The 26,734-nt window shown below is 35.5% G+C and overlaps 1 protein-coding gene across 15 annotated transcripts in view; it reads right to left on the bottom strand.

Moving 5' to 3' along the window:
* Positions 1-26,734, bottom strand: part of AP3S1 (adaptor related protein complex 3 subunit sigma 1) — a 142,529-nt gene that overhangs the window by 102,606 nt on the left and 13,189 nt on the right. For 14 of the 15 annotated variants that reach the window (XR_012330819.1, XR_012330820.1, XR_012330822.1 and 11 more), the window contains exons 2-3: positions 15,421-15,512; positions 11,960-12,071 (exon numbers count right to left, since the gene is read on the bottom strand). The exons of the other annotated variant lie outside the window; for it this stretch is intronic. Coding sequence is in view for 6 of the 14 variants with exons in the window: in XM_073802415.1 (XP_073658516.1) it covers positions 11,960-12,071; positions 15,421-15,512 (204 nt within the window). In the remaining 8 variants the exon portion in view is untranslated. The remainder of the gene's footprint in view (positions 1-11,959; positions 12,072-15,420; positions 15,513-26,734) is intronic. 15 annotated transcript variants of the gene reach the window in all.

The following is a 26,734-nucleotide window of genomic DNA, read 5'->3' as shown; positions in this document are numbered from 1 at the left end:
TTATAAAAATTTACAATCCAGGGACTTCCTTGGCAGTCCAGCGGTTAAGACTCCACGCTTCCAATGTAGGGGGTGCAGGTTTGATCCCTCTCAGGGAACTAAGATCCCGCAAGCCGTGTCGCACAGCCATTAAAAAAAAAAAAAAATTTACAATCCAAATCATAGTATATGGGAGTTCCCATAGTGCCACATCCTTGTCAGCCCTGTATGTTGTCAATCTTTTAATTTTAGTCATTCTTATGGGTGTGTGGTGGTCTGTCATTGTGATATTCATTTGTATTTCCTGAAGCCTAAAGAGATGGACCACCATTTCGATATCCTTTTTCATGATGTCTATTCAAGACTTCTGCTCATTTTTCTGTTCAAGACTTCTGCTCATTACCTGTCTTTTTCTTATTGATGTATAGAAATTCTTTACATAGCTAGATACAGTCCTGTCATACACACATATTACAGATGTCTTTTCCTACTCTGACTTGCCTTTTCATTCTCCTAATAATGTTCTCGGAAGAACAGAAGCTTTAAATTTCAATATAGTCCAACTTATCAGCTTTTTTCCTTTATGGTTAATCTTTTTTTTGGTCCAATTTAAGAAATTTTTGCCTATAGCAAGGTCAGGAAGATATTCTCCCAGAAGAAAACAAAAGCTTCATGGTTTCATTTTGCATGTTTGGACCAAATCTATCTGGAATTAATTTTCGTATGTGGTGCGAGGTGGTCTTTCTTAATTTAAAATTATTATTAAACTTACTATTCAGAATAAAGTTTCCAGTATGGCTTTATTTTTTCATGTTTACTTTTTCCAGATCCACTGGTTTGATTACCCATATACTGTAGCCATTCTTTCTTAACCATCAGAAGATGACTATCTTGGTGAAAATGCTGTCTGAATAGTTTCCCTTCACTTATGTATTACTTATGAAGGATCAGTGGAACCCACTGAACATAGACTATATCTGACAAAGAGAGAAAAAAATTTCTTGGTAGCATTGAATGTGCCACTGGTGAACTATAGTGTGCAAAAAATATGAGCTGTCTATAGAGGCAGTATAGCAAAGCAGTGAGGAAACCACAAAGACCTGACTTCAAATTCCTCCTTAGCTACTACCTAGCTATGTGAGCCTAACCGTCACTTAACTCCTCCAAATATCAGAACTATAAAATAGTTATACAACTATCTACCTTTCTGGATTATCTTAAAGATTTAGTTAAATAATTTAGATAAAGTGCTGAACACTGCCCAAAACACATCAACTAAACAAAAGCCAGTACTATTTACCTGGCTGTTCAAAACATATGATTACAAAATTAAAACAGAAAGAGAAAATTCTAATTCTACTAATAAACACTGATATAAAAGCAAGGTAACTACATACTGTGGTGTCCAAGTTTTTGGGATTTGCTTACTAACTTAGAAAGAAAAAAGGTTGTCAATATTTAAAACAGAACAATACCAAGTATGAAAAATGTAAATACTTTTAAAAAAAGTGCCCTGCAGCAAAATATCATTACAACTACATGTTCTTAACTTAGTGAAAGAATTCTTAAGATTTAAGGCATTCAAATGCTAAGTTTGGATGAAAACTTAAAAACCCACTTCAAAAAACTCTCCATTAATTTTCTTTTGAGTTAGCAAGAATTACTTAACGTAATTAGAATCTAGAGCCCAAGGTAGATATACACTACTGATTCGTTACATGGACCAGGTCAATACAAAACTAATAATCTACAAACTGAAGTTAAGAAATTAAGAAAAACAAATTAATGGGCCTTGGGGGTTCTAGCCAGGACAACCAAAAAATAATAAAACTGCTGTTGCATTATATTTCACAAAGAGAAAGATAAAAAGACTAAAAAACTAGAAGTAACATGGTACATGGCACCCTCTTGTGTTTTATTTTTAAATGATAAAAGTTTAAAGTCAATTTCAATATAACTGTTATCTACTAAGTAGCTACTCATTAATCTCTGGCCTTGGGAATTCAAAGGCTGGTGGAAGAAAAATTACTTTTAATTTATTAAGAATAATATTTTAAGTTTTCCTTCATTTTAATAATTACATAGTTTTCCAAAAGTAAATATAAAAGATAGAGATATTCAGAAAAATGCCATATCCACATATAAACAGAGTCTCCCTTCCCTGTGCCCTTCTATCAACAAAACTTCCTTGTGTTTCCTTTATCTTTAATTACAAATTTATATGCCTGGATCACAAAGGGTAACAGGAATCTATTCCAAAGCAGCTTAGTACTTAAGAGTACTTAGTACTCTACTAAAATTCCAGCTTCGCCTCTGACTATGAAATCTAGGGCAAGTTATTTAATTCTAAGCCTCATTTGGGTATAATAATAGTGCCTATGCCATAGAGTTGTTTTAGTGATTAAATAATAAATATAAATGGCTTAGAACAGTAGTATCTCACCAAAAAAGTACTCAATATATTTTAGCTAGTATTATGATACTATACACAGATGCAAAAATAAAAATGTGCACTAGATAAAATAAATGCCACAAAAATATACTTAAGCAATATCACTTATTTGGCAGACTCTCCTTTAGAGTTTCTAGGGGAAAAAAAAATTTTTTTTTCTGGGTTTGGGGAATTCTGTTAAATTTCAGGAGGAATTGCTCTTACTGTTTCTCATCTATAATATTAAATAACATACGTAAATGTTAAACTGACATGTTATAAGACAGGAAAAGTCTTAAGCCCAAGAATAGAAGGCATAAATTTAGGAATATGCCAAGAGATCTAAAAAAATTGTTTTTCAGTCAGCAGCAAGATGTTCTAGAGAGATACTGGCTTAGCTTAAGTAAGGAATCAAAAAATACGACTAAAAATGTACCAAGAAAGCTAGGGAACACAGACTGAACTTAAAATCAGATTAATTAGCTTTGAAGAACAACTATGAATACAGCACTGTTGCATATAATATTCAGAATCTTTAATGTATGGTGTTTAAGGTGTGTAAGTAGCACTCGGGCTAGCCTATGACTGGATTCTGAACTGGATTTCCACTAAACCTGACCTAGACACTAATATGCCAATGAGGACGGATATTTTTCTAACAGTAAAAATAGAGACATTTATTGTGCATTTATTATGTACCAGTTAATTTAAACATATTAAACTCTTGACTTCAATATGAAAAAATTAAGAGTTGATGAAAGGACTATCTGTCTTCTATATTGATGTCATAATGATTCTTTAAGAGTTCTTAAAGAACTCAATGATTCATATTGTGTGATTTATTTCTTTCTATTTTTTTAAAAATTTAAAAGCTAACAATGATAATAGCACTTATTGAGTATACACTATTATGGCACTGTTATTGTTCCAAGTGCTTTAAATAGATTATTTTGTTTAATCCTTCACAGTAATCCCATAAGGCAGGTACTTTTTATCAACCATCTGCAGAAGAGTAAGTTAAAGTACAAAGTTAACTAACTACTAGCAGTTAGGTAGGAGAGTCCTCACTAAAATCCAGAAAGTCTCATGGCAGAACCCACACTCTTATTCACTAGAGATACTCCCTCCAACAACAACAAAAATCATCTTTTATTTTTAATGTAGTAAGAGGTGATTATTCAGAAAATTTAGAAAATACATAAAAGTGTAAAACAAAAATTTTAACTGTCCATACTTTTATCACCCAAATTAACAACAGTATTGTGCAAAGACTTCTTGTACTATAGGAAATTTAATTACATTGTAGTCTCTCCATTAAAGTGACTTAATATGATTTGTATGTTGGATTTAGACATCTAAGGAAGAAGTAGGGTTTTGAATTTATAAGGCTAATGTATCAAATATTAATTTAGAAAATGAAAGTAGCCTCTGCATTATTTCTTTTGGTGCACAGAACTACTCCAAGAACATTTTAAAAACTCATATTGACATCAATTGTTAGAACTCCATTTAAACTTCCAAGCAAAAGTTGATTTTTTTAATGGTATTTGGCCTTGAAAGATATTCTCTTGTGTATAATTGAATACGGTACAATTGGTATCTTGAACAGACTTAAAACAAAATAAAATGAATAAAAATCTTAGCTTTTCCTTACAGAATAGCAACTAATAAGTATAGAAATCATGATGGGAAAATCACTATTTGGCCAACACCACAATAATTCTTTCAGGCAGGAATCATCAACAGATGCTAAAAGTAATGACCAAATTATGATTAGAAAAAGGATATTTATATACTCAAAATTATTCCCCATAAGATACTTCTAAGCACAAAGGGAAAATGGAAGTTTAAGTAGGTAAACCTGGCAGGCACCTCATTAACCAAGGAATCAGAATAAATACCACAAGTAATGGGGTAAAATGATATCATGTATCTCCTGAATATGATGCACTGAGAAGGACATAACATCACTTGTGATATTCGAAAATACATAATCCGAATTTAATCATTAAGAAACATCAAATCCAAACTGAGGAATACTCTACAAAATAGCTGGCTATGGGCTTCCCTGGTGGCGCAGTGGTTGAGAGTCCGCCTGCCAATGCAAAGGACATGGGTTCGTGCCCCGGTCCGGGAGGATCCCACATGCCGCGGAGCGGCTGGGCCCGTGAGCCATGGCCGCTGAGCCTGCGCGTCCGGAGCCTGTGCTCCACAACGGGAGAGACCACAGCAGTGAGAGGCCCGCGTACCACAAAAAAAAATAATAATAATAATTGTCTAATACTCTTCAAAGGATCAAGGTAAGAAAGACATGAATGGAAGACAGATGAAGAACTATAACCGAGTAAAGGAAACTTAGGAGATAAGAAAACTAACACTCTATGTAACCTGAATTGAACTCTAAACAAGAAAAATTACATTAATGGGACAACTGGCAAATTTTAAATAAGATCTACAGATTAGATAATAGTATTCTATCAATGTAAAATTCCTGATTTTAATTACCTACTTGAGGTTATGGAAGATGTTAAATTTGAGGAATCTGGATGAAGATACAGTATGCAAAAATTCTTTGCATTATATTTGCCACTTTTCTAAGTCTGAAATAATTTCAATGTGAAAAGTTTTTTTTTAATTTTTAAAGAAAAAAATTTTTGAAAAACCAAGCTCAAAAGGAACTCTTCTCCTCTATATCCAATCCCTCCCTGAAACCTACTATTCTACACTGAGAAATAAGGAATTCACCGTAAACCAAAGAAAAATACCAACATAACCTGAGTTTTTCACTCTCTCAAACCTACTTTGAAGGGGAAAAAAATAAATTTTAAGTTACTTCTAGCTCCAAAATTCTGACTTTAAGTACTTGAGTTCAAAAATACTTTCTTCACCACTATAAAGTAAGTAATAACAATGTGTCTGCTATCTTCTAGGCCCTGTGCTGACTGCTTTATATACATTAGCTCCAATTCTTATAACAATGCTGGCAAGGTAGGTATGAATATCAACATTTACAGACAAGAAAATTGGGGATGAATAAGACTAAGTAATTTGCTCAAAGATATAGAACTGTTAGATGACATAGCCAATATTTAAACCCATACCACCTAACTCCAAACACAATAATGCCTCCCAAGAGGACTGCTGAGAGGTCAAAAGAACATGTAAATTAGAATGGTAAGTATCATCAAATTGTTACCTGGGTTTATCATTAAGAAGAAGCAATGTAAATAACTGAAAAGTGAATTATTACATTTCCAATGACTGTAAATCAGACTTTTCAACAATGAAAATAAGATAGGAAAAGGATTTTAAGAGTGCTGAATCGGGCTTCCCTGGTGGCGCAGTGGTTAAGAATCCACCTGCCAATGCAGGGGACATGGGTTCGTGCCCTGGTCCAGGAAGATCCCACATGCTGCAGAGCAACTAAGCCCGTGCGCCACAACTACTGAGCCTGTGCTCTAGAGCCCAGGAGCCACAACTACTGAGCCCGTGTGCCACAACTACTGAAGCCTGTGTGCCTAGAGCTCGTGCTCTGCAACAAGAGAAGCCACCGCAATGAGAAGACCACGCACCGCAACGAAGAGTAGCCCCTGCTAGCCGCAACTAGAGAAAGCCCACACGCAGCAATGAAGACCCAATACAACCAAAAATAAATAAATAAAATAAATTAATTTTAAAAAAAGAATGCTGAATCACTCTAACAGTGTCCAATTCATATTGTTTATAGAACTATTTTTTGGTTTCTTACATATGTAAGAAACAAATATTATTAAAAACAGAAGTTTTTAATACTCTGGTAACACAGTATGGTGTAGTAAACACGATAGAATTTTCCTAAAATGATCCTGGGCATTCACTCTGGATTGCCTGGAAAATAAACAAATTGAGCCAGGGCTCTCTCTTTCTCCAGCAGGAGGAACTGCACCAGAACTCATCTCTCCATGGGACCAGGGGTTTATCCCACTCAATCCTCCAATAGGTGAGCTGCAACTTCCCACAGTTCTCAAGAGCTGGTCAGGGAGTTTTCCCAGGCAACTCTTAAAGACACGTGGCACCTAAACGTGTATAGCTCAAAGCTTAAGTAATGTATATGCCACCCCACTGACAAGGATGCTTTCAATGAGCCTACTCTTGTAATAAAAGAAAACAATGATGTGGAGTGGGAGGGGTGAGGCCTCTATTGGCAAATTATTCTATGTTTAGTAGTAGCTACATCAGCGCAGCTTCCTATGAGATAGTGGGAAGATCAGGGGATCTTTCTTAAGTATTCTTGGCTTACAAGTTTCCTCAATTAAGCCTATTCTTATCACATAATTCTATCACAATGCAGAATTCCTTCAAAGCCATCAAAGAACATATAGGATAAATAGATTCACAAATTCTTGTAAAAATGAAAAAGAAAAATAAAAGGACTTCTTTACCCAATTCAGTTTGTGTACTACTGAAATTATACGCCTTCCTTATAAAATACATGCTTTAACGATAATGTTAGCTAAAAACCACTGACTACTTCAGGTCAGTCATTTAGCGACAGGCTTCACATATACCATCTTTTTTTAATGCTTTCACATGTTCTATAAGTTGGTATTATTATTATTACCTCCACTTTGCAGATGAACAAAATCAGGGTCAAAGAGGTTAAATAACTTGCCCAAAGTTATATAGCCAGTACAGAGAAGGGCCTGAAAGGTTTTAACCACTACTACTTTGCTTTAATTCACTGATATTTCTAACAACTCATGAGGTCTATAGGCAGCATACTGAAACAGGCATACTTTACAGGTGAAAAATGCAAGGTCTATTAACATTAAATGACTTGCTCAGTATCATACTAAATTAACACTAATAGCAATAAGTAAAATAACTTCACAAAACTCAGTCTAACGCTCAGTACTGTAGTACTGACAAATGCTATATACATAACAGTTCTAAGTTATATACATATTCTAACACCATGGTCAAAACATATCTTTCTAAACCTAAAGATAAGTTTAGTTGTTAGTCCTCAATTTTTTCCTAACTATAACTGAACAAGGCTGATGCTGATATAATTGCTACATGTGATACAGAAAACTGTTACAAAATTTGGAATTATCTAGTGAACTTTTATGCCTCCATATCAGCGTGGCAACTAACTTAATTGAGGGCAATATGACTGCTTATAAATAACTCAAACAACCAACATTAATATTTAATTAACTTCTATTCTCACTCTGTAAATATTTTAACACTTCCAATGACAACATGCTATAACAGAAAGGACTTCAAAAAAGGCTAGCTATCAACTCTGAAACTAGCTTATATTGTAATCAATATCACATTAAAATAGTACACACCAGAAACAAAAAAAGATCACCTTTTTTTCCCAACTAACAAAGAATTAAAAGAAAACAAAACAGAAGCTGATTATTCAACCTGGTGACATACCAGTATAATTCCCACATGGAATTTACTAAGAATTCCTTCTCTCAGATTTTATATAAGGTAAAAAGTCAAATCTGGGATAATACATACATACCTTAGAAACACAAAACCTCTGCATAAAAATATAAGCTTCTAATGATCATTTGAATTATATCATTTTTAATGTTCAAAAAACCAAAATGATAAAATTCAAAAATAAAAAAAATTCAAAAAAAGTTTTTAAAAAGCTTTAATTCTGGATGATAGGAATATAGGTATTTATTGTTTTATCCTTTGTGTTTTTCTGTATTTTAAACAGTTCTAGAAATGTAAATAAAAGTAAAATACAAACATTCAAAAAAAAACAAATGAAACTGTGTTTAGTTATCACATGTTGATGTTTACTAAATTTTCTTGACTCATTTCCTAAAGAAAATACAAAACCAAGAGGCTTTGGTCTAAACTCTCTTGATTTATAATTTTCCACTTTTATTACATTTCTCAAAACTAGAGGATGGACAAAGCAAGAAAACCAGTTCTAAGTAAACTCTGAATAGCTGTTTCATGAAACAGAAGCAGAAACAATAAGGTACTCCCTTCCCTCTTTGTTCACTCAACCAATGTTTTTAAAGTGCCTGACTTATGCATGCTCAGCACTCCCTCTTAAGTATTTAATGATCTGTAATAACCACCGGGGAAAGACAGCAACTACAGAACTTCCAACATGTTCAAGGTAGTGACAGAATTCATCCTTGTAAGGTAAATTACAGAAAGTTTCTTTTTTTGTGACATGATAGATCAACATGTAATAACTCAATGCGATCTTCTTATAAAAACTGTTCAAGCCTACATTAGAAACGGGACAATAAGAAAATCCTCCTGAAATTCTTCTTTCTGTATCTTATTTAATATCAAGACAAATTACCAACATTTCAAATAATAATGGCTAAAAACTTTTGCAAAACACAAGACATAGTTTCCATTTTCCACAAATACATGATAGAATTTACTTCAGATATGATGTAGGATATTTGTTTTTTGACAACTCCCCATATAATTCCCTTCTAAGATATAACAACCATGCTATCATAACCATTAAGACCAGCAACAGCATCAAAATAATAATCGATGAGGGGAGAACAATCTAGGTAGGAAGATCAGCAAGTACAAAAGCTCTGAGGTAAAAGTATGCTGGTATATCTGAGGAACAAGGAGGCCAGTGTCGATGGAGCAAAGGGGAAAAGAGTAGAAAATGAAGTAAGATAAGTAGTAGGGTTCAGCAAGGGGAGTCAGATCATGTGAGGCCTCATGGGTCATTTGTAAGGAATTTGGCTTTTACTCTTAGTGAGACGGGAAGCCATTGAAGAACTCAAAATGGAAAAGTATAAAATGTAACATATTTGAATAGTATCACTCCGGCTGTTTTACTAAGAAAAGACAAAAAGGAAAGGACAGTGGAAGCAGGAAGACCAGTCAGAAAACTACTGACATAGTCCAGGCAAGAGCTGATGGTGGCATGGACCCAGGTGGAGGCAGTGCAGAGAGCAGTAAGTGGATTCTGCATAATCAACAGGATTTGCCAAAGAAGAAGACATAAGGGAGATCAAGAAACTAAAATGGAGCAACTAAAGTAGTAGGATGCAAACCAGGTATCCTAGAAGCCAAGTGAAGAAGATATTTCTTGAAGAAGAGAGTAATAAACAATCTTAATCAAATAAAGGAGGACTGATGAGAACCTTTGGATTCAGCAACAGTAAAGCTGAAAAACCTGATTAGAATGTGTTCAAGAAAGAATGGGAGAAGAAAAATTTGAGACATTGCATACAGAAAGTGTTTTGCTATAATGAGAGGGAAAGAAATGAGGCAGTGGCTGGAGAAGGAAGTAGGGACAGAATTTTTTTTTTTTAAGATGGAAGAACATATTAACATATTATAGACTAGTGGGAATGATCTAGAAGAGAGGAAAAAATGATACTGAAGAGAGAAAAATGCTAGAGCAATGAGGAAGAAGTAAACTAGTATATAAGTGGGTGAGTTGGCCTTAGCCAAGAGCAAAGTTCATTCATCTCTTATAGAAGAGAGTACAAGGACACAGATAACAGAGTCTGTAGAAGTTCCCTTCTGATTGCCTAGTGAACTTGGAAGCTACATGTTAGAAGTGCTACAGGTTTGAGAGGGGAGGAGAATGTATCAGCAGTTGTCTAGGAGTGTGGGAGAGTGAAATGACCAGGGAAATATAATGTGATTACTGGGTAGCATTAAGGAATCACTGAGGTCAGAGATCATGAATTTAAAGTGAGGCCAGCATGTATGGTTATCTTTTTTTTCTCTACGTATGTTCAGATGTGTGGATTCAGGCAAAGAGCTGAGTATATACAAGCCTATGATTATCATGATTGACCATGGAGTTTAAGCTGGGCAAGGAGAGTAAGACATCAGGAGGATGAGGGACAGTGAGAAGATAGATTTAAAAGACAGAAGGTCCCAAAGACACACTGAAAAGATATAAGGAACACAGGAAGAGAATACAGGATTCTGGATATAAACATGTCTATTTTTCTAAAGCTGCCATTTATCTATTAATAAACATTGAACAGTTCAAAAATGTACAACTATACCTAGAAAACTGTCAATAAAAATTTTTATCCTCAAAAAAAAAACCCAACAAAAAAAGGGACTGAAGGTCCCAATGGGCTCAAAGAACTGTTGGAGTAACAGTAATTGTGATAAGAAAAGATAAGAGATGGTAGCAGAGAGTGGAAATTAAGATGATGGAGGGACTTAAGTCTGGATAAAGACATGGTCTAGAAATGAACAGTGAAGTGGGGTAATGGGCAAAATTCGTTGGAGAAGAGGAATTCCAGTTTGAAGATACCAGTGTACTGAATGAACTATCCACATGAACGTTGAAATAACCAAGAATTATAACACAAGTAGTACTGGAGTGAATGTCAGTGAACTAAGAACTAAAATCTGTTAGGAGACAATTCTCCATAGGTGTTCCATTCCTGCACACCATGTGAACAGAGGTACTGACTGCCTTTATTGTGGATTATCTTTTCAAGCAAGCTCGTATAGCCAACAGCCCTGGAAAATAGATAGTGTTTCCCTCCAAAGCAAAGGGTAAGTTTATCTATACTTTGCTTGGAAGATATTCTCTTCCTCCAGGACATGGGCAGATATGCTTCGTGTCCGTTATAAAAGATTCCAGTTCACTAAGCTTGGGCTTCCTCTCCTATATCTCAATCTACTGTGTGTGCAGGTCTTACCTGCACCTTATCAAGTCACACTTTAGGAACTGGGACTTGAGTAACCAGTGTAAGCAAATGCTGTCACTTTGACTATTGCTCTGGCTGTCAGAAATAAAGTCCTTTGTTTCTGGCCCCGAAATCTCCCATCTTCTGTCAGCATCCATGAAACTGTGGTAGTTAAACTTGTTAGCTTGCAGGTAGAGTAAAATCTCAGACCACTGAAAGTTTTTGACAAAATCTCCAATGAATAGGGAGTGGGAATGAGAGATTACTGCAACCGGATTGGTAGAAGTAGGTATAGTTTGAGAACATGAGATGAAGTCTGGAGATGTTTTAGAAGAGAAAAAGGTCTGGAAAATGTAATGAGAAGCAAAGAGAACACCCTCCAGACTCAATGGCATGAAGAAAGCGAAAGAGAAGACTGCTACTGCTTGCGAGGGTGGCAGGTAGTTTCATCAGGGAAGCCAGATTTAACCTACAGCAAAAAAGGTGAAGATAATATTAACAGAAGAGGTTGAAGATAAGGAGAAATTTGCTGATGACTGACCTTGAGTTCCAGGGCCATTATGAAAGATTTTCAGGAGACAGAAAGGGGTGAGTTTGGGGGTTAGATCTGGATACATATGGTAAAAGACCTACGAGTGTTGGGGTTTTTGTGTGACTTACATGAACAGGAAAAAAGGGCATGAGGAAATTAGTTGCAGTTAGTCTTAATTAGATTAAATGACTCTGTGCTACATCCCTCATCCCTCTTTTATCCACCCAACATCTACTATGGAACACTTATTTCTTACCAAACAAAACATCATTTTAGAAAATTTAGAACACAGAAGTTTTAAAAAATTGAAATGCCAAAATTGTTGTTTAATACAGTAAGAGGCAAGTGTTAACTTACTTGAATTAGATCTAAAATGCCAAGTTCACTTTCTGAAGAATCCACACAGAAGACAAAATATAATGTTGCATAATGTCTATAAATCAGTTTGTTGTCAGATCCTCCAATTAATCTAAATGACAAAACAAAACAATTGGAATGTTATAGCTACAAAATAAAAAACATTTTCATTAGTTCAAGAAAACTGACAATTTGTTTAAAACCTTCTACAAAAAGAAAGGTAACATTTAATGACACAGCATTCAAGTGAACTAGATGGTTGTTTTCTTCAGAGAAGTCAAGTAAAAGATGCCGATGCTTAATATTAGTTCATTCATTCATTCAATTATTTACTGAGTACTTACTATGTGCCAGGTACTGAGAGTGGGTAAGGAGAAATAAACAAACAAAGAAAATATTATCAGAGTGGAAGGGACTACCTAGAGAATCAAAAGAGGATGATGCCACATTGATGGGTTTGCTACTTCCTATTGGGTGTTAAAAGAGTTGATGTTTAGGCTGAGATCTAATGATAAGGAACGTGCCATGAAAAAATTTAGAGAAGAGTATTTCAGGCAAAGGTAAACTAATAAAAAGGCAATTTCATCAAGAACGAAATATCTGTGTTCAAGAAAGAAAAAGAAGGCCTGCGATCAATGAAAGATTAGTAAGCAATTAGGTCAGAGAAGTAGGCAGAAATGAGATCATAGGGCATTTTTAAGAGCTTACTAGATTTAACTCCATAGGTCACAGTAAGTTACACAGCTTAACACTGATTATCAACTAGGAAAAAAAAATGACATTTCTTTTTAAGTTTTGGACATATTTACCATCAAGATCTTCTCCAAAAACACATTTTGTTTTGGAATATAAATGCAAGAAAACTGAGCTAAGAGATACTCAATCCTTTTGCCAAATATTTTTATTTATGTTGACTGGAATTTCAGCATTTTAAAAATAATAATTCAGGGATCATTACAAACACCTTTTATTTTTCTAAATACAGTTTAACTGTTCCATAGTTAAGTTTACAACAATTCATTCACCTTCTCAAAAGACCCTTTAACACTAATGAAACATAAAAAAATCAAGGCTAAGTGTAATCAGAGCTAACTGAACATTCAAACAAGACAAAGGAAAGTAACACCTATTTCTTTTTTTTTTTTTTTTTTTTTTGGCTGCGCTGGGCAGCATGCGGGATCTTAGTTCCCGATCAGGGATCAAACCCATGCCCCCGGCCGTGGAAGCATGGAGTCTTAACCACTGGACTGCCAGGGAAGTCCCTATTTGTCACTCAATAAAAGTAATACTAAATTCACAAGTTTTGTAGAAACAACTTCTCTACATACACACTCATTATTTTTTATTACTTTATATCCTCTAATACCAAAAGTGAAAATGATCTTTGACAAGAATTAAAAACTCCTACTATCTAGAAAAGGTATGCAATTTAAAAATATGTACAAGCACTTTAAAGATTCTCTGAGTTGTATTTATAGACTATCACTGCAACTGTTCCTTAAAAGGGACAAAAGCAGCAACAGCAGACTTTACTTCATCCTGAATCTGCAATTTAGTGATTATCTTAAATTTTTGTTTGGATCTGCTTTAAAAGAAGACCAAATTTTTGAAAACTGTAAGTTTCAAAATGGCAATTAGGGCTTCCCTGGTGGCGCAGTGGTTGAGAGTCTGCCTGCTGATGTAGGGACACGGGTTCGTGCCCCTGTCCGGGAAGATCCCACATGCCGCGGAGCGGCTAGGCCCGTGAGCCATGGCTGCTGAGCCTGCGTGTCCGGAGCCTGTGCTCCACAACAGGAGAGGCCACAGCAGTGAGAGGCCCGCATACCGCAAATTAAAAAAAGGCAATTAAAGTTATTAAAAGAAAACAAAATATTAATATGAGTACACGTTTTGTTATAATTTTATCTTTATACTATAGTACAATACTGATACAAATTCTCGTATAGAATGCAATACACGACATAAAAGCTACAGAATTTTAGAAATCCTTAGTCCAAATATCTTATTTAACATAAGAAGAGAAAACTGAGGTACAAAGAATTTAAGTGACCTAACCAAGAAAACCAGCTTGTTAGTAACAAAAACTAGGACTAAACCAGATGTGTAGCCTCATCTCTGATGCAATATTTGCTTTCTACTTTTTGTAAGGTTGGAAAAGAATAATTACAAACTCAAGTCATACTTCCTAGTTCAAACAGTGCCCTGGTTAGACTAATCAATTTCTTGCGCTGTGCTGGGTGATTAATTTCCTATGAGGTTAGAAGATTAAGGAGCTGAGATAAAGGAAAACGATGGTAATGGCAAACACAACTCAACTACAGTTTAAGAGAGATAAGTAAAGTACAATTAAAATACAAAAACAGAAAGCAAGTACATCTGTCTCAACTATTAAATTGGAGGCCTCGAGTTAACAGCAAAATTTACAAATCATAGGTGTGTATTTGCAAATTTAAGAGCAGTATGATATAACCTTTCAAGAAATGCAAGTAAACTTTCTACATGATAAAAAGTAATTTATAGTCAGGTAAGAATGAATTCTGTATTATGAAAACTGTTTTCCATAATATGCATCATACACCTTAAAAATACAGAAAAGTGTAGGTTTCTCAGACTAATCTCTGATTATTCATAATGAGGTTCAGCTAAAGTTTAGTTTTTGAATTGTCACTGAGGAAATATCTTGTTAAGAAATTAAACATATAAACACGGGAAGGAATGTTTATGAAACTATATGAGAACAAATTATTTTCATGAAACCCATTAATTTAAAACTATTTAAATAGTTGGCAAACTAATCATAAGCAATTTTTATTTATTCATTTTAAAAATAGAAAAGTCTTAGCTGAATTCGAATCTGTCTATCTAGACACACACATATATTTGAAAAGCAGACGTCAGAATTGCTCATAATATAAAATAAAGGGTGCTATCTAAATTCTTAGGAAAACAGGTCCATTCACCCTAAGGAGTAGTCTGTAGCCATTAAAAAGAATGAGTTTGCTTTAGATGGGTTTATATGCAGAGTTTTTCAAAGTATAAGTGCAAACAAGCAACACGAAAACCAGCATACATGTGTGATCCCGTAAGTAAAAATTTTTAAGGTTATACTTTTATATGTTAGTGCAAAATTAATTTTCTAGAAGGATACACAAGAAACTGGGAAGAAGGACTAAAGCTGGAGGAGGAAGACTTGGTCTACAATTTATACTTCCATGTAATGTTTGAATTTTTGCCATATGAATGTATTACCTTTATATAAAATGCCTTTATAAATTTTTAAAAGAAAAAGATTAAATATCTTCAAAAAATTATTTAAGTTAGATTTATAGTTAAGATAAATGGTAGTTAATTCCCCCAATCCAATTAATCAAATTAGGAAATTTTAAGATAAAACGATTAAACAGTATATATTTTATTCATATAGTCAAAGATTAGAAATGTCCATGAAATGCTTTACTTACAATCCTCCTTCTAGGAAATTACAAACATTTTCATCTCTCTTAGATACCAAATGGAATGTCTCCCTGATGATTTGCTGTTGTGTATCTTCACTCTGAGAAAGAATAATTCATATATGTTAGGATCTAATTTCTAGGTTTAACAGCATTATAAGAATTAAAAAAATAAAAGGTAGTAGTATCTGTCTGGGAAATTCATCTAAGAGCGCAGTCCTTGGAGAACTAACCTATCATACCTTAAAAGAAACAAAACCCAACATTTTTAAATTAAAAACAAAACAAAAAATCAGCACTTTATATAGTTTACCACTTCACTAAAACTTATTTCTCAGCTTCAGAAACCAACAAGAAAAATATCAGACACATGAATTATAGACACTAGTAAAAGGGACACTAGATATTAACTAGTCAAAGCCCGTTGTTTTACAAATGAGTAAATTGAAATAAAGAGATGAAGTTATAAATAATTCACGTAGCTAATCTATATTTTAATGGAAGAAAGTACAGAAGTTTGGAGCTTCCAATTAAGTAAGTTTAAATGCAAATTGAAGTAAGAGTCTATCCATCTTACTCATTTTTATATAAGCGCTGCCTAAAACTAAGAATTGATTCACTAATATTTATTAAATTCACCAAGTAATTCATATCCCAGTAAAAAAGAGTCAGCTTCTCAAACACTGCAATAGAAAACTGGGCAAAATCATGAACAAGAATTTCACAGGAAAGAAAATATGATGGTCCATAAACAAATAAAAAGATGGTAAACCTCATTAGTAATGAAGTGAAACACAAGTTAAAGTAACAATGAAATAACTCCACATGTACCATATTAGCAAAAATGTAAAATTATGACGCTACCAAATGTTGACAAAGATGTGGAGTCAAAGAAAATCATCCTACCAGTGGGAAGGTAAGTGGTATAACCACTTGGGCAAAAAGTTTTACAGTCCAGCACTCACTCCTAGGTACAATGATAACCCAAGTGAAACCATTGTTTTTGAAGGTCAAAAACAATAGAAAATTGGCCAACTACACATATATAATAAATTCTTAACCTGTATACCAAGAAGCACAAAGAAGAATGTTCATAAAAGCACCATAACAACAACAAAAAGCTGAAAACAACCCAAATGTCCAACGACATATAAATTATGGTACGCTTTTTTTTAAATTAATTAATTAATTTTTGGCTGCATTGGGTCTTCGTTGCTGCATGCAGCTTTCTCTAGTTGCGGCGAGTGTTGCGGTGCGTGGGCTTCTCATTGCGGTGGCTTCTCTTGTTGTGGAGCATGGGCTCTAGGCATGCGGGCTTCCGTAGTTGTGGCTCGTGGGCTCTAGAGCGCAGGCTCAGTAGTTGTGGTGCACGGGCTTAGTTGCTCCACGATATGTGGGATCTTCCCGGACCAGGGCTCGAACCCATGTCCCCTGCATTAGCAGGCGGATTCTTAACCACCGTGCCAACAGGGAAGTCCCCGTGGTATGCTTATAAAATAGAATCCTATAAGCAGTAAAAATTAAATCAGTATATTATACCCATCAATATGAATGATTCTCAAAAGTTTATTGTGGAAAAAAAGAGTTACCACAGCTCAAGTTGCCATTAAAAAAATACCATAGACTGATGGTTTAACTAACAGAAATTTATTTTCTCACAATTCTGGAGGCTAAAGGTTCAAGACTGAGGTGCCAGCATAGTTGGGTTCTGGTGAGTGATCTCTTCTTGGCTGGAAGACAACCACCTTCTCTCTGTGTCCTTACATGTCCTTATGGGGAAAAACAGCAAGAACAGGTTCTCTGGTACCTCTTCTGGTAAGGGCACTAATCACATCATGAGGTCCCCACCCTCATAATCTCATCTAAACCTAATTATCTCCCAAAGTTCCAATCCCAAACACCATCAAATTGAGGGTTAGGGCTTCAACATGTGGATTTGGGGGGTACACAATTCACTCTACAGCAGGGGGAAAAAGTTAAGTACCAGAATGATATGTAATCATTCCATTCCATTCCATTCCATTCCATTCCATCCAGTATAAAATTCAAAAACAGGCAAAACTAAATATTACGTAGTGACAGAAATTTGGGGGTGATAAAAATAAAACTATAAAGAAAATCATGGAAATGATTAACAAATTTCAAAGGATTAGTTTCAAAGGAAGAAACAAAACTGTCAGTCACAGATGAAAAGATTTTCCACATAGAAAATCTAACATAATTTACACAGAAGTGTTGTAATTAGTAAAAGGTTTTAATAAGAACACCAAGAAAGACATTATATAAAATTCTACTGCCATTCTAACCTTCTGCAAGTATGAGTTGTAAAATATAATTTTAAAAAGATACCATCAAAAACCATGCAGTGCCTAGGAATAAAGGAAACAACAATTTAAAAATGCAAGAGAAAAATGTAAAACTTTAAAAGAAAAAATTAAAGAATACCTAAGTAAATAAAAAATTTACAATGCTTATAGATTGAATGATTCAATATTATAAAGATACTCAATCTCCCCAAAATGCTCCAAAGACTTAAGGCAATTCTAATCAAAATCCCAACAAGGGTGTAGGGGGAGAACTTGAAAATGGGATTATGACTCCAAATATGACTCCTCTCATGACTTACATATGAAATCAGAGGACTAGAATAACAAGACACTCTCAAGTGGAATATAAGAGGACCTGCTGACCAGATTAAGAATTGTTGTAAAGCCACAGTAATTAAGGCAAGATATTGGTGCAGAAATAGGGAAATTGACTGATGGAACCAGAAACACACCCACATATAAATATAGTTATTTAATTTAAAACAGAATACTCACTGCAGATTAGCAAGGATGGAAGGGCATTTCCATAAATGGTGCCAGGATAAAAATTTTTCTTTTTGTTCTAATACAATGAACTTCTAGCTCTCACGTACTCAAAAATCAATCCCAGATTGATTAAAAATAAATGTCAATGGTGAAGCTACAAAAATTTAAAAATATAATACAGAAGAATATCTTTATAACATTGTAATAGTGTTGGACTTTCAAATAAGACACAAATAACAATAACCATAAAGGAAAAGGTTGGCAAATGTGATGACATCAAAACTAAGCACTTTTTTTTTTAACTTTTTAAATTTATTTATTTTATTTTATTTTTAGCTGCATTGGGTATTTGTTGCTGCGTGTGGATTTTTTTCTGGTTGTGGCAAGTGTGGGCTACTCTTTGTTGCGGTGCATGGGCTTCTCACTGCGGTGGCTTCTCTTGTTGTGGAGCATGGGCTCTAGGCGTGCAGGCTTCAGTTGCTCCACTGCATGTGGGATCTTCCCAGACCAGGGCTCAAACCCGTGCCCCCTGCATTGGCAGGAGGATTCTTAACCACTGTGCCACCAGGGAAGCCCAGTAAGCACTTTTAATGCTCAAATGACACCAGAAAAAAGAATTAAGAGAGCTACAAACATGACAAACATATCTGTAATACATAAAAACTGACAAAGGAATAGTTGCTAGCATACATAAAGAACACTTAAATGCCAGTAAGAAAAAGATAAACATCCCAATAGAAAAATGACTTGGCAAAATATAAGACCTGGAATACATCAAACTAAAAAGTTTCTGTATAGCAAAGAAAACCATCAACAAATAGGTAACCTGCTGAATGGAAGAAAATATCTGCAAATTGTATATCTGATAAGAGGTTAATATCCAAAATATATAAAGAACTTATACAACTCAGTAGCAAAAATACAGAAGCACTCCAATTTAAACAATTAGGACAGAAAATCTAAATAGAGATTTTTCCAAGGAAGACATACAGATGGCCAAAAGGTACATGAAAAGATGCTCAACACCACTAATCATCAGGGAAATGCAAATTAAAACCACAATGAAGTATCACTTCACACCTATTAGAATGGTTATTATAAAGATGCTAAAAATAATGAGTATTGGTGAGGAGGTGGACAAAATGGAACCCTTGTGTATGTTGGTGGGAATGTAAATTGGTGCAGCTGCTATGAAAACCAGTATGGACGTTCCTCAAAAAATTAAAAATAGAACTACCACATGACCCAGCAATTCCACTTCCAAGTTTTTATCTGAAGAAAATGAAAATACTAACTTGAAAAGATAAAAACACTCTCATGTTCATTAGGACATTATACACAATAGCCAATATATGGGAACAACCTAAGTGTCCAACGGTGTCCATGGATGGGTAAAGAAAATAAAATGTGATGTATATAAAGGCAAACCTTGGAGATACTGAAGGTTTGGTTCTAGACCACAATAAAGCAAATATAATAAAGGGAGTCACATGAATATTTTGGTTTCCCAGTGAGTATATGTTATGTTTAAGCTATACAGTAGTCTACTAAGTGTGCAACAGCATTATGTCTAAAAAAATGTACATACCTTAATTTAAAAATACTTTATTGTTAAAAAATGCTAACTATCATCTGAGCTTTCCATGAATCATAATCTTTTTGCTGGTGGAGGGTCTTGCCTCAGTGGCTGCTGACTCCTCAGGACGGTGGCTGCTAAAGGTTGGGGTGACTGTGCCAATTTCTTAGAATATGACAACAGTAAAGTCTGCCTCATTGATGGACTCTTCCTTTCATAAAGAAGGAATCATGCAATGCTGCTTGATAGCATTTTACCCACAGGAGAACTTCTTTCAAAATTGGAGTCAGTCCTCTCAAACCCTGCAAATACTTTATCAACTAAGTTTATGAATTATTCTAAGTCCTTTGTTGTCATAACAACAATCTTTACAGAATCCTCACCAGGAGTAGATTCTATCTCAAGAAATCACTTCTTTGGTCATCCTTAAGAAGCAACTCCTCATCCACTCAAGTTTTTTATCATGAGACTGCAGCAATTCAGTCACATCTTCAGGCTCTGCTTCTAATTCTAGTTCTCTTGCTATTTCCACCACAGCTACAGTTACTTCCTCCACTGAAGCCTTGAATCCCTCCCCTGCAAGTCATCCATGAAGGCTGGAATCAACTTCTTCCAAACTCCTGTGAATGTTGATATTATGATCTCTTCTCATGAATCATAACGTTCTTACTGGCATCTAGAATGGTGAGTCCTTCCCAGGTTTTCAACTGACTTTGCTCAGATCCATCAGAGGAATCACCATCTATGGCAGCTATAGCCTTACAAAATGTATTTCTTAAAGAAGAAGAGTTGAAAGTCAAAATGACTCCTTGATCTGTGGGCTGCAGAATGGACACTGTATTAGCAAGCATGAAAATAACATGAATCTCACTGTACATCTCCATCACAGCTCTTGGGTAACCAGCTGCACTGTCAATGAGCAGTAATATTTTGAAAGGAATCTTTTTTTTTCTGGACTGTAGGTCTCAACAGTGGGCTTAAAATAAATTCAGTAGACCATGTTGTAAATAGATGTGCTGTCATCTGGCTTTGTTGTTCCATTTATAGAACACAAGGAGAGTAGCACAATTTTAGAATAACATTAGCATAATTCTTAAGGGCCCTAGGATTTTTGGAGTGGTAAATGAGCACTGGCTTCAACAAAGTCACCAGCTACATTGGCCCCCAACAAAAGTGTCAGCCTATCCTTTGAATCGTTGAAGCCAGGCGCGTCCTAGATGGCATCTTCTTCCAACAGAAGGCTCTTTTGTCTACACTGAAAATCTGTTGTTTAGTACAGTCACCTTCGTTCATTATCTTAGTTAGATCTTCGGGACAACTCAGTGTAGTTTCTACATCAGCATCTGATGCTTCAACTTGCACTTTCATGTTATGGAGATGGCTTCTTTCCTTAAACCTCTGCTAGCTTCAAACTTTTCTTCTGCAGCATCCTCACCTCTCTCAGCCTTCATATAGAGTTGAAGAGTTAGCACCTTGCTCTGGACTAGGCTTTGGCTTAAGGGAACGTTATGGCTGGTTTGACCTTTTATTCAGACCACTAAGCTTTCTTCACATCAGCAATAAGGCTGTTTCACTTTCTTATCATCCGTGTGCTCACTGCAGTAGCACTTTTAATTTCCTTCAAGAACTTTTCCTTTGCATTCACAGCTTGGCTAACCGGTGCAAGAGGCTAAGCTTTCAGCCTCCCTTAGCTTTCAACATGCCTTCCTCACCAAGCTTAATCATATCTTGCTTTTCATTTAAAGTGAAAAACATGCAACTCCTCCTTTCACTTGAACTTAGAGACCACTTCAGATTATTAACTTGTCTAATTTCAATATTGCTGTGTCTCAGGGAACAGGGAGGCCCAAGAAGTGGGAGAGAGATAGGGGATTGGCTAGTGAGTGGAGCAGTCAGAACACACACATTTGGTTCGCTCTCATGTGTGTGTGGTTCGTGGCATTCCAAAACAATTACAACAGTAACATCAATGATCACTATCACAGATCACTGTCACAAAGATAATAATAATGAAAACTTTTGAAATATTGTGAGAATTACCAAAATATGACATAGAGGCACAAGTGAGCAAATGCTGTTAGAAAAAATGGCGTCAATAGACTTGGCTCGAGGCAGGGCTGCCACAAATCTTCAATCTGTAAAAAATACAGTATCTGTAAAGTGCAATAAAGCAAAGTGCAATAAAATGAGGTATGCCTGCAAATTTGTGTTGTTTTTAAGTCACTGAGTTTGTGGTCATTTGTTAGAGCAGCAGTATAAGTGAATACCAGGCCATACTGAAAACAGGGGGGTTAAGAAAATGTCAACAAGCCAGATGTTGAAATCCCTAGTCCTTTTCTTCAATCAGTTTCCAGAATTCCTACAGTTAGGCCTTCGTCAGCCTCCAGGCTAAAGCCTGGAACAAACTTCTCCAGGAACTGTACCTAGATCTAAAGTTAATGACATTGGAGGTTCCAACTTCGGCAGAAACTGTTATCTGTTCACCAAACTCTACTTCCCAAGCACACAATTCAAGAATATTTTCCACTCTCCCTTGAATTTAAGGGAGCCATACAACTCAGTTTTGGACAATGTGATGTGGTAGGCAGTTGCAGTGGTATACCAGAGCTGGCACAATTGAAAACCACAGTGCGTTATCTCTTCCCATTTCTGCATTCAGTCACATGATGTCACTACATCATGCTGGTAGCATGAAACTGACCATAATGGAGTACTTACATCATGTAGCCAATACTACAAAATAGAGTTCTTTCCTCCCAGGTGAGCCAGTTGTTAAAAATACACTGTCCATGTACCTACTGGTCATCTGTATGTCTTCTTTAAATGCAAATCAAAACTATAGTGAAGTACCACCTCACACCAGTCAGAATTGCCATCACTAAAAAGTCTACAAATAACAAATGCTAGAGAGGGTGTGGAGAAAGAGGAACCCTCCTATAGTGTTGGTGCCAATGTATTGATAAGCTGGTGCAGCCACTATGGAGAACAGTACGGAGGTTCCTCAGTAAACTAAAAATAGAATTACCATATGATCCAACAATCCCACTCCTGGACATATACCTGGACAAAACTGTAAGTCAAACAGATACATGCGCCCGTATGTTTATAGCAGCACTATTCACAATAGCCCAAACATGGAGACAACCTAAATGTCCATGGACAGATGAATGGATAAAGAAGATGTGGTACATATACACAATGGAAAAATACTCAGCCATAAAAAGAACAAAATAATGCCATATGCAGCAACATGGATGCAACAAGAGATTATCATACTAAGTGAAGTCAGAAAGAGAAAGACAAATGATATGATATCACCATATGATATCACTTATATGTAGAATCTAAAGTATGGCACAAATGAACCTATCTACAAATCAGAAACAGTTTCACAGACATAGAGAACAGACCTGTGGTTGCCAAGGGGGAGGTGGGTGGGGGAGGGAAGTACTGGGAGTTTGGGATTAGCAGATATAAACTACTATATATAGAATGGATAAACAAGCTCCTACTGTATAACACAGGGAACTATATTCAATATCCTGTGATAAACCATAATGGAAAAGAATGTAAGAAAAAGAATGTCTACATGTGTTTAACTGTGTCACTTCACTGTACAGCAGAGACTGGCACAAAATTGTAAATCAACTATACTTCAAAAAAAACTTCTTTTAATTTTAAAAATATAAATTTTTTTTTTAAAAAAATAGACCATCTAGGGGCTTCCCTGGTGGCGCAGTGGTCAAGAATCCTCCTGCCAATGCAGGGGACACATGTTCAAGCCCTGGTCCGGGAAGATCCCACATGCTGCGGAGCAACTAAGCCCGTGTGCCACAACTACTGAGCCTGTGCTCTAGAGCCCGTGAGCCACAACTACTGAGCCCACATGCCACAACTACTGAAGTCCGTGTGCCTAGAGCCTGTGCTCTGCAACAAGAGAAGCCACCGCAACGAGAAGCCTGCGCACCGCAACAAAGAGTAGCCCCTGCTTGCTGCAACTAAAGAAAGCCCGCATGCAGCAATGAAGACCCAATGCAGCCAAAAATAAATAAATAAAATAAATTAAAGAAAACAATGTACCATCTAAGCCTCACTCATAAAAATTCCTGCACAATCTTCCATGTTAACTAGATGCAGAAGTTCCATTAACATCATCTCAAGTATGACAAATAAATGCCCACAAAGAAGGTTCTGGCTGATCAGAAACACCAATACTATACTTTATGTGAGTGAGAAATATTCTTTTATTGTGTTAAGGTACTAAGACTGGGGGGATTGTTGTTACAGCAATTGTTACCCTAGCTAAACTGCCTAGCCACACTGTCTCAAGTAAAGCTCATACAGATAACTTCTACTCATGGATTCAGCGTTTCCAATTAGTTTTCAGTATCCTATCTTTACACAGAAGTCAACCAAAGATTAGTGGACATCGGAAGACAGCTCGAACATAAAAGCTAAGGACAAAAGTAGGGGAGAAAAGCAACTGAGAGGAAACAAACCAAGTAGGAAGAAGAAAAATTTTAAGTATATATCATTAATACCAGAGAGATAAGAAAAGATAATCCAACTAGGAAACAGGAACAGCATAACACAAAACAGTAACATTCAGAAAATTTTTTAAAAGAGTTCACGTAAATTAAAAATATACAGAGAAATTTTAAAATTTGGGGGAAAGGATGGAAAATAAAGTGAGAAAATCATTCAAAAAATAGGACCAAAGGGCGGAAAGACAGAAAATAGAAGAGAAAGGATAACAAAAGTAGGACAACAGTCCAGAGGAATGCTGAATAAAAGGAGATTCAAAAAGAGAAGAGAGCAAACTGAGAAATTTTTCAAGGAAAGAAAACAAGAACTTCCAGAATTAAAGAGCCCATCAAGGATCCAGCACAACTAATGAAAACAGACTCAGAGCCAGGGTCTATGAAACTTTAGAAATTGCTGACAAACAGGACTCTACATATTTTCTGGACAGTAAAAACAGATCATACACAAAGAACAGGTAATCAGAATTGCATCAGGCTTTTCGATAACAATACTGGAAACTAAAAGGTAATAGAGCAATGCCACCAAAATTCTGAGGAAAAGTTATTTCCAACCAAGAATTCTACAGGCAGTCAATGTAAAGTTATACTGTTTTCAGACATGCAAGATCTCAAAAAAAATCTACCTCCCATGACCTTTCTCAAGAAGTTAATGGAGGATAACTCCTGTAAGCTACACCATGGTAAGGTAATAAACCAAAAAAATCAAGCAACAAGGGATCCAACACAGGAATAGGCAAAAGGAATACCTAAGATAACAAAGATCCTAATATGACTGCCATAAAACAGGTCCAGATTGGACCTAGTCAAAGGATTCCAGGAGGGATTTCTTCAGGAACATGAAACTGATAGACGATGTATATGACTGAGACAACTGGCAAAGACATGAATTAGTGATAAGTAAATAAAACTTGATCAAAGGAAAAGGCGACTGTATCCGCAAGGAAAATGAAATGTCAGGAAAGGAAAAACTAAGCACAGTTTACAACATGGTTCAGCTGAGGATGTTTACACAAGAAATTAATGTAAACACCAAATACTGATCTAATCAAAATTATGAAGTAACTATGAAAGGACTGGTAGGATACAGATGCTGGGCGGGAGGGGTGGAAAAGGAGTTAAATAATCATTTTCAATAGCAGAAGTCAACAGATCACGCCCACAAGTGAAAAATCAGGCAACAAAACAAGCGTGTTATTTAGAGACATGTAATAATCATTGAGTTATCAAATAAAAGTACGTACCTGTGGGAAGGCAGAAATGAGACCATGTTGTTTTTTCATTATAAACCTTATAAACCTTATAGAACTATTATATTCTTTAACCTATGCTAATGTATAACTTTGATAAGCAAGCTAAAAATAAAAAAGGGAGGGAGGAGAGTATGGATTCTGCAACCAGACTATCGGGATTTATTCCTGACTATGGTCTATATTAACTGGGTGACTTTGAGCAAGTTACTTAACCTCTCTGTGCCGGAGTTTTCCTCATTTGTAGCAAGAATAACAGTATCTACCTCACAGAGTTGTTGTGAAGATTGAGTTAATATATATAAAGCTCTTAAAAACAACAGCTGGCACATAATAAGCATGGATTAACACTGACTTACTTTAGAAAATCTACCTCCAGGCCTTGTTAGAATTCTAATGATAGTGTAAAGGTCTTAGAGGAGTTTTATTTTAAGGAAAGTTATCTTTTTGCATTATTTTAACAGTGAAAAGAATTTCTCATATGAACTTCAAGACTGCTACCTGGAATCATCTTTCTTAAAATACCAAGCAATACTCAACTAAGAAAATCAATACTGGTAAGAAGTCTTGAAATTTTAATCAAATAACCAGTCTAAGTTAAAATTAAACAAATTAAGTCTCTGCTTACATAACACAACTTCCCTTTCTTTAAAAATCAATTTAATTTAACAGCTTTCATAAAGAAGCCTGGAGCTTGCCTCAGGCTGATCAGATTTCCTAACACTATGCTTCATAACAAAGGTAAACATACATTTCAGTCCGTCACAACTCCAGGATTACATCAGTCTAAAGACAACTAGAGTTACATAAAGGCAACAACTTTTATTATTTTAAACTTCTTAATGCATACTGAAAATTAAATTTTAAAAATTCAGTATCCCACTAAACCTTATCTTTTCCTATGTTTCTTCCTTGTTCCTACACATATATCATAAAAGGCAACTTTAAAACCCAAACTTTCCTCTAATCAAACAGTAAATATGTCATTATCCTCTTCCCTCCCTCCCAAACACGAAGAATTTTTTTCTAAAATGCATTCATTCGGGCTTCCCTGGTGGCGTAGTGGTTAAGAATCCACCTGCCAATGCAGGGGACATAAGTTCAAGCCCTGGTCCGGGAAGATCCCACATGCCGCGGAGCAAC

The sequence above is a fragment of the Tursiops truncatus genome, chromosome 3, assembly GCF_011762595.2.
Source record: "Tursiops truncatus isolate mTurTru1 chromosome 3, mTurTru1.mat.Y, whole genome shotgun sequence".
In the NCBI taxonomy this organism is placed as follows: domain Eukaryota; kingdom Metazoa; phylum Chordata; class Mammalia; order Artiodactyla; family Delphinidae; genus Tursiops; species Tursiops truncatus.
Note: the sequence above shows the minus strand (reverse complement) of the source record. Positions and strands in the feature narration are given on the sequence as shown.